General features: G+C 26.2%; 1 protein-coding gene across 1 annotated transcript; it reads right to left on the bottom strand.

The window, feature by feature from the left end:
• Nucleotides 1-1,326: 1,326 nt before the first annotated feature.
• On the bottom strand, nucleotides 1,327-8,010 carry LOC100574165. Its single transcript, XM_003240505.4, has 10 exons — nucleotides 7,717-8,010; nucleotides 7,426-7,639; nucleotides 7,269-7,359; nucleotides 6,868-7,050; nucleotides 6,732-6,803; nucleotides 6,518-6,620; nucleotides 4,674-4,946; nucleotides 4,044-4,170; nucleotides 3,390-3,949; nucleotides 1,327-1,338 (listed from the first exon to the last, which is right to left on the bottom strand). The coding sequence occupies exons 3-8, from the start codon at nucleotides 7,337-7,339 to the stop codon at nucleotides 4,126-4,128; spliced, it is 747 nt and encodes a 248-aa protein (XP_003240553.1). The 5' UTR covers nucleotides 7,340-7,359; nucleotides 7,426-7,639; nucleotides 7,717-8,010; the 3' UTR covers nucleotides 1,327-1,338; nucleotides 3,390-3,949; nucleotides 4,044-4,125.
• Nucleotides 8,011-8,266: the final 256 nt, after the last annotated feature.

Below are 8,266 nucleotides of genomic sequence, written 5' to 3'. Positions count from 1 at the left end.
CATAGTTTTTATTCACCAGTTCCTCACTAGTTTGCCCGGTCGCTTACACTGCTGCAGTTTGTCACTAATATGTTTTCAGTGTTTTCACTATTAGTTTAATTATTTATTTTCAAATTGTAAATGTCAAACAGTAAAATTATATAGGCGATAGAGCCATACAACAGGTTTTAAATTATACACATAATAATATATTATTATGCATCTATTATCATAAGTATAGGCTATATTACTATATTCAAGTGATTTTCACTTATTTTAATATCTTTCCAATATTTTTTTTTTAATTAACTTAATAATTGAAGTTAAATTAAGTTAACAACATCTATTAACTTAACTTTAAACTTAATTGATGTATCAAAAAGTTTATGAACTTAACTTTGAATTTAATTGAACAAAAATTTTTTAACTTAACTGAGTTAAAAAAAATCATTAACTTGCCCAGCCTTGTGTAATTCATTGTTTTCATATTTTTAAATAATTAGAATGATTTACAATTATCCAGCGCCACGGTCGGGGCGCGAGCTAAGTAAAAAAAAAAAAAAATAACTGCACGACTGTTTGTGTATTATAGTATATTTTAAACTGTGTAAAATACAGGTACCTACATTTGTCATACAACATCACATAATTAATTTTATAATGCATAAATTAACTCTTAGTAAACTCCAAAACATCAGAAATATTGTGCAAAACGTGCTTTTGTAAAAATCATAAAAATAAAACGTTTATAAATTATGTTATAAATGAAAAAGTGCGAACTTTTTAGTGGAAATTTATATTCAATTCAGAATCATGGTAGCCGTCGTCATCGTTGCAGTCTGGCTCCCCGTCACCCGCCCATCATATTGTTTCCAGTCCTCACTAGTACATGACAGATGGTTCATTATTCTGTACCCAAAAATATGTGATATCAGATATGTTTTTCAGCTATTTGTTATCAATATTTATATCAAACAATAAAAATGTGTTTTTGAACTTTTATTTATTATTTTTATTAACCAACTATACATAATGATCTTGTTCTTTAAAATCAACCAAACTTGATAATTTTTTTTTTAAACTACTAAAGAGTAATTTACTACAGGCTACAATTAAATCCAATTTTCAATATTTGAAACTAAAGCTTTATAATATGTCTTCAAAAATAATACAATTTTAAACCTTTTTTTTAAATTAACTGAAATAAAAATACAATTGTCTAATAAATAGGCTTAAAAATGGCAAATAAAATGCATAATATTTATGGTTTCATAATGTTTAAAATTCCAGATGGTTTTAATGCTAGTAGATGTACACGATTTCTTTTTAGTTTTAATATTTTTTTTCCCTTTCAGCAATCTATAAATAAAATATAATTAAAAAATAAACTATTTTAATAAGTAACTAATATACAGGGTTTTCTATTTAACTTAAGACCATCGTTCTTTCAGAAAATAAACATTTTTGAAAACAATTTCTTTACATTATATTAACTCGTTACAAAACAAAATTTTTTATTATAAGTACTATACCATAAGCCATTTTAGGTTTTGTAACCTTTTGAGTTATAACATACATTTTGAATTATACAGGCATAATATTATATGGAGTGTTTCCACATTCATTGGTTGACATTTTAAATACTTGCACGGATTTGTATACATTAATAACCAACTATATAGGCGCTAATAAATATTAAAAATGCATAAATATATTAATATAAAGCACTAAAATGTTCAAATATGAACTCAAAAATTCATTTATTTACTGGATGTTTAATTTAAAATTATGGAAGGCTACTATTAGTAGTTTTTTTTTTAAATATCTGAATTTTGTAGATGGTATTAATCTATAAGAAAAATAGGAATCAATTAAGAGGATGCCACACGGACATTTGTTGTCTTCATCCAACAAGTGCGTAACATAGCAAATTTACGTACAGCAGATAACGTTTAGGTAGCTCTGTTAGTTTAAAAATGAGAGTGAATTGATCTATTATGAAACTTGACGGTAAGAAAATTATCTATGTAACCAACATACGAATACAGATAATGTTCTTACCATAGTTTACGATAGTTCAATTTTTTAACAAATTATGCGTACATAATATAACATGAATTAAAAATGCTCATAAATCACTTAAATACTGAATAATCGTAAAAAAAAAACACTTTACAAAAACAGATAATGTTTTTAACCATCAACTTTTATAATAGGTCGATTCACTATAATTTTTAAACTAACAAAGCTTAACGTTATCTGTTAAGCGTAAATTTGCTATGTTACACACTTGTAAAATGGAGACAACAAATGTCTATGTTGCGTCTTCTTAACATCAAAAATGTATCCTAAAAGGATGTGTCTTATCGGTAGTTTCAATCTATAAGAAAACAATTAATTCCCTGGCATAACCTACGAGTACACATATTAATTTATTTTGTTATTAATCAAAACTATAAATGTCGAAATATATAAAATATGTAGGTACCATAAAAGTGTCATAGTAAAAATGTTTATGTTATGAAACAAATTTTGTGCCCACTTAGCATACCATACGATAAACCAGAATAAATATGTAAGTTCATATTAATATGCCCTCTAATTATAAATCCTAAACTACTCATGCAAAATTTGGTTTTAATATATCTAAGTACTCCAAAAATATTCTGCTTTAGAATATGGAACTAAAATTGTATGTTAGGTTAGGTATCACTAAAAAAGTAAAAAATTAAAAAAATTATAGAGAAAAAAAAGTAATTAATATAAAAAAATATAAAAAAAATATAAATAAAGTTATGGAAAAAATATTTTAAAAACATTAATAGTTATTCAAAGAACGAGTGTCTTATTTTCAGGGATGGAAAACGTTTTTGAAAACGTTATTAAACGGAAAAAAAACAAATAAACAAAAACCAAACCAAAAAACAACTGAAAAACGATAACAAAAAATCCCAAAAACCGAAAAAAATTTAATAACGAAATCAAAAACGAAAACAAATTATAGTATTTAACATTATTAAATTATTTATACCACGAAAAAAAAAGTTTTGAAAAATATTTCACTTATCTTTACTTTTTAATCTTTAACTTTAAAAACATTTCAATTTTGATTTAAAATTTAAATAAGTATTAAGAATAATTAATTTTAATTTTTAACTTTTAAGTGCATTTCTATATTGCGCGTTACTATTATAACTTAAAAGTTAAAAGTTATAATTTATAAGAATATAATATATAAAAAAAAATATATTATCAAAAACATTATTTGGAAATAATAGGAAATAACGTTTTTAAAAATATTAATCAAAAACAATATTTTTAAAATCAGTAAACAAAAACGAAAACGAAAAAATTAAAAACATTTTCTATCCCTGCTTATTTTAGGACTTAAGATCCTCCAGTAAACTCACTATTTTTTCTAAACTTTGAATAGTCTTGTTTATAGTTTCAATATTTGCTTCTCTTCTTTGGATAACTGGGTTTTTTACCAACCCTTGACAGCCATAACAGATAAGAGTATCATCTAAACCATAGTAAAAATACCCAATACAATGTTCAAATGAACCATAACATTTTTCTATACGATCGACTTTTTTTTCTAAAAGATCTTCTAACTTTTTCTTTGTTGTAATAGGCTTTTTATATTCGCATCTTCTGCCATATATTTGTATAGTTGGCACAAGGTTATTATAAAAATTAACTTTCTTCATAATTACACCAGTAGAGTCTCGTTGATAAAAACCTGTTGCATTATGTGTACTAAGATGTTTAATCTTCCAAATGTTACTAGGAAGTAAAACTTCTTTAGACGTTTCAAAAATAAACCCGTGTTCATCCATTGTCAAGTCTTCAGTATTGCAAACATCCATTTTACTACATTGTTAAGTTCTTTTCTCAATTGGTTCCAAAGTAATGGACAACAAACTATTAGATGAACAATCAATTGTCATGGAAATATAATATGTATAATCTGAAATGTTATTAATTTGTTCAGTATTTTATTTTAATGTTGGATTTAAATTACAAGTTAAAATGTATTTTAGTAAGAATTTTTTACATAGTACCTTTTGCATTGTTTTTTTTCTTCTGACGATTTTTCAGCAGCTTCATTATCTATTGAACTTATGAATTGATCTTCACATGTACTCAATACAGGCACTTCATTAATTGACACTGGCAAAGCATTAGGTGCTAATGATTTGGAAAAAAAATTATAATTTTAAATTATTATATAGATTTTTAATACAATTTTACTATAAAAAATAAATATAACATCAGAGAAAGATTATTTAAAAGGACATTACCAAGTCATTATCTTGGATTAACTGATTTAAGAGGAAAAATTACTATTTTAAGCATGTTTATCCAACAAAAATAAGGAAGTTTTATATTTTCCGCGGTCATTAAAGATAGATTTTTGAAAATTAATATGGAATTAGTTAAAATTAAAATGTTTTAATAAATATTGCAAATGCAACTTAACATTATTAAAATATATATATCAATATAAAGAAAAGGGAATTGTAGTTATGAAACAGTGTTTTTACTGCATGGGTTTGCTTTATTCTAATTTATTAATAAAACCTTCTTTTTATATTAAAATGTATTACATTATATAGCAAAATAATAGAATGCTAATTAATAATTAAAAAGTTAATACAAAATAAAATAACAAATAATTCATTTTTTCTTACCAAAAAATTATCAAAAAATAATGATGGAACAGCGCCTGGTTTTAATTTGTTCTTTAATTCAATATTCTTGAAACAATAGAGTTCAAAATGAGTACTACAAACTCTTATTCTACTTGTAACTATTTTAGCAGGATCTTTTTTTATTCCACATTTTTCTATCCACTTTTTTCTCAGCTTGAAATCCTTAGGATAGCCAAAGAGACTAAGATTCTTTGAAGGCCTGTTAAAGCAGTTTTTAACGGAACACCGTAATCCAGATCTTAAAGTATGGTCCTTTAAAATTTAAACACATAATTCATATTAAAAAAATATATTAATATTAGAAGCAGCTAGGTTGCCAATTATTAAGTACAAATTAAAATATAATATGAGCTAAATACATATTTTAGTGATATAACATTCAATAGTCTAGTTTGTATAGAGTCTATATATTTAGGATAGTCTAAAGACTATGTATTGTAGAACATAGAGAATATGGTCTTTGTAACCAAATTAATGAACTACAGAGTACTGATTGTGAATAACATAGAATCAGAATACTACTCACTACTATAGAACACTTGATAACCCAGCTAACCTTAACTATTTTTCTGGATTACCAACGAAACTGATAGTAGCATAAATCAACCAAAGACAATCTATACATTAAGATGCAGTTACTGCGTCTTCGTTAGAAATTCAGAAAAATAGTTGGACTTGTTTTCTTTTCACAAAAGACTATGACACTATAGTTAAATGCTTAAATTAATCACACAGATTCCCCATTAACCCATTAACGCCATACGTTGCCATATGGCAACATAGATTTTTTACAATAATTTTTAAGATATAACATATTATGTTTTCAACAAAATGTTGGTTAAAATTGTAAATAAAAAAATTCCGATGCTAATGGGTTAATTACAGTACATATTTCCTAATAATACACTAGTAGCGGCTAAAAAATATATCACGAGTTTTCTAAAAAGATTACACACATTGATGGTCAAACTACTAACTGTTTTATAAATATAAGTGGACAAGAATATTACTGATGTCTATTAGAAGCACTAAATTACCAGTGTTGGGTAAGTTACTTTACTCGTTACTAAGAGATATATATAATTAAGTTACTTTATTTGTTACTCAAATAAAATTTTAATGAAATTACTTTACTTTTCAAATAGAAAAGCAACTCATTACTTTATTGTTACAAAAATAATTTTTTTTTTAAATTTCTTGCCAATTATCTTTTGCAGGCAAATTGAACAAGCAAATTCTTTATATAACCTGTATAATTAATAGGATCATATACAATTTAGTCTTCCACACAAGCTATATTCATAGGAAACCTATTTAAAGTAATAATAAATTTAATTAACTGTTCTCGTGATTTACGGTGCAATTAGACATTTCAAACATCAAAACCATTGAAAACTGAATTGTGCCGAATTAAATATATATACATATTAGATTGGTAAACATAATAATACCCGCATTATACATATATTTTTTTTCAATTCGCAATAAGTAGGTAGGTACTTAATAATTCGAAACTGTAACGCGTTATTCTATAGAAATTACTTTTCAAAAGTGTTTTCCATTACATTTTTGTTACTTGGAAATAATTCTAATGAAATTACGTAACGCGTTACAAGCAAAGTAACGCTGTTACAGTAACGCGTTACTTTTGTTACCTTACTACCCAACACTGTAAATTACTAAAGAGAAACCAGGACATTGAAGACTAAGGCACAACATATTCAATAAGGAAAGCATGGAAAATCATGAAAAAGATAAAGATATCAGATACAGTCTGCTGTATTGACCATGTTAATTAAAAATATTAATACTTATTTACTGACCGACATATTTTTATTACTCGTATCCTCATTTTTTCTAATAAGTCTAGATGATCGTCTTGGTGATTTAAAATTATTTACAACAGCATTTCCAATATGTTCCTCTCTGTAAAATTCAGATTCTATGCAATCACTTTCATCATAGTAAGCCAATTTTCTAGATTTTCAAATAATTGTATAAACAAAATCTAGTCTAATAAAATTTTCATTAACTCACTTTATAACATTTTGTTCCATTGCTAAAATTACATTATTACCTGTTTCAACATCATTACTTTGAGTAGCATAACTATATAAAAATAAAAATACTATTGAAAATGAAAAATTAAATTATAGAGATTAAGAAGTATTACTTAGATGGAAAACCATTTCGATCATAAGGTTGGGGAATATTGTTTGAAAATAAAAATCGCTTTTTTCCTGGCTTATAGTTTTCTTCTAAAAAATGATCACTACATACACGTTGCCAATAATGACAACGATAAATTCCAAAAACTTTAAGCCATTTTTTTCTCAAATATTCATTCTTGTGAATTCTATATTAAAACAAATATCAATCAATACAATAAATTGCTAATATTAGGTTAGGAAAATAACACAAAGTAGAAATTATTAGGTTAAACCAGTTCAAAATTATTTCACGGCATACCGCACCAGGATAATGAACCATGTCAATAATGTGATTCAAAAATCCATGTGAGTTTTTTTCACAACAGTTTGAGCGAGTAAATTAATAGAACCAATTGTTACTCACCTATGATAAAAAATTCCTAGACGATGGCCCTTGGTGTAATTGGAAGTATTATCGCAGATTATACACTTCATTTTTAACAAGTGTTATATACCTATTATTATCAAAAATAAAGTTAAAATAATTAATATATAAGTGCAACCACCGAGACCAATTTTACAAGTCTGATATTGAAGTTGGCCTTATCAGTTGACAGTTATTTGTTGCAGTTGGAACTTAGAAAAGAGAACTCGATCAATGGGCGTGGGTATAGCCTCGATCACTCAGTCTTGGAATGTATACGACCTCGTATACGACACCTGTATTCCGGTCTCCTATAGACCGATGATTGTGTTTTGAGGTGTAAGTTTTCTCGTGGTAGTTAATCCAGTCATCTATAGAATAGGTGGGTGGTTAGGTATCACGTGTCGTATTTTTTAAAGGTATAGTATGCTTTAAGTATAATACGTACATAATATGTCTACTGCAATATCGCCGAGAACTGTACAAAGCACATGAATCCCAGACAGCATTTTGCAATGATAATATTATAATAGTATTATAATAACGTTAAACTAATATTATTCGTTATTATAATGTTATAATAATATTATTAAACAAAAAAATGCTGTCTGGGATGAAACCAAGAAAAAAATAACAACTTTTTGATTTCACAATCACAAATTTGATGAGATATTATTTGTATTATTAAAATGAATGCTTGAAAAGCACATATTTATTATTTAGCCAGGCAAACACACACGGTAAAAATTAAAAAAAAATAATATTCTTATCTCACGAAAACTACGAAAACAAAAGACGACCGACTAATGATAAGCGGAACTCCTGTAATCACGGTCTTGGATTATAAATCAGTAACGAATATTTTTGTTCGTTCCATCGGTACATAGTCACAAATTACCAAATGGTCCCCAACAGTAGGATTCTGTTCGTTCTACCTTCACCGACGCCGTACGATTCTACGTTCTAAAGCATAACACATTTACACTAGAAAAATTACA

Source organism: Acyrthosiphon pisum, chromosome X, assembly GCF_005508785.2.
Source record: "Acyrthosiphon pisum isolate AL4f chromosome X, pea_aphid_22Mar2018_4r6ur, whole genome shotgun sequence".
In the NCBI taxonomy this organism is placed as follows: Eukaryota; Metazoa; Arthropoda; class Insecta; order Hemiptera; family Aphididae; genus Acyrthosiphon; species Acyrthosiphon pisum.
This window is presented reverse-complemented; position numbering and strand designations above follow the sequence as displayed.

Bases quoted from the DNA above. Each gene is read 5' to 3' on its own strand.
- LOC100574165 (XM_003240505.4), bottom strand. From the start codon at position 7,339: ATGAAGTGTATAATCTGCGATAATACTTCCAATTACACCAAGGGCCAT. The intron at 6,621-6,731 runs GTGAGTTAATGA...TGAATTTTACAG, and splicing joins ATGGAACAAAATGTTATAAA to AGAGGAACATATTGGAAATG. The intron at 4,171-4,673 runs GTAAGAAAAAAT...CCAAATCATTAG, and splicing joins TATTTTTTGATAATTTTTTG to CACCTAATGCTTTGCCAGTG.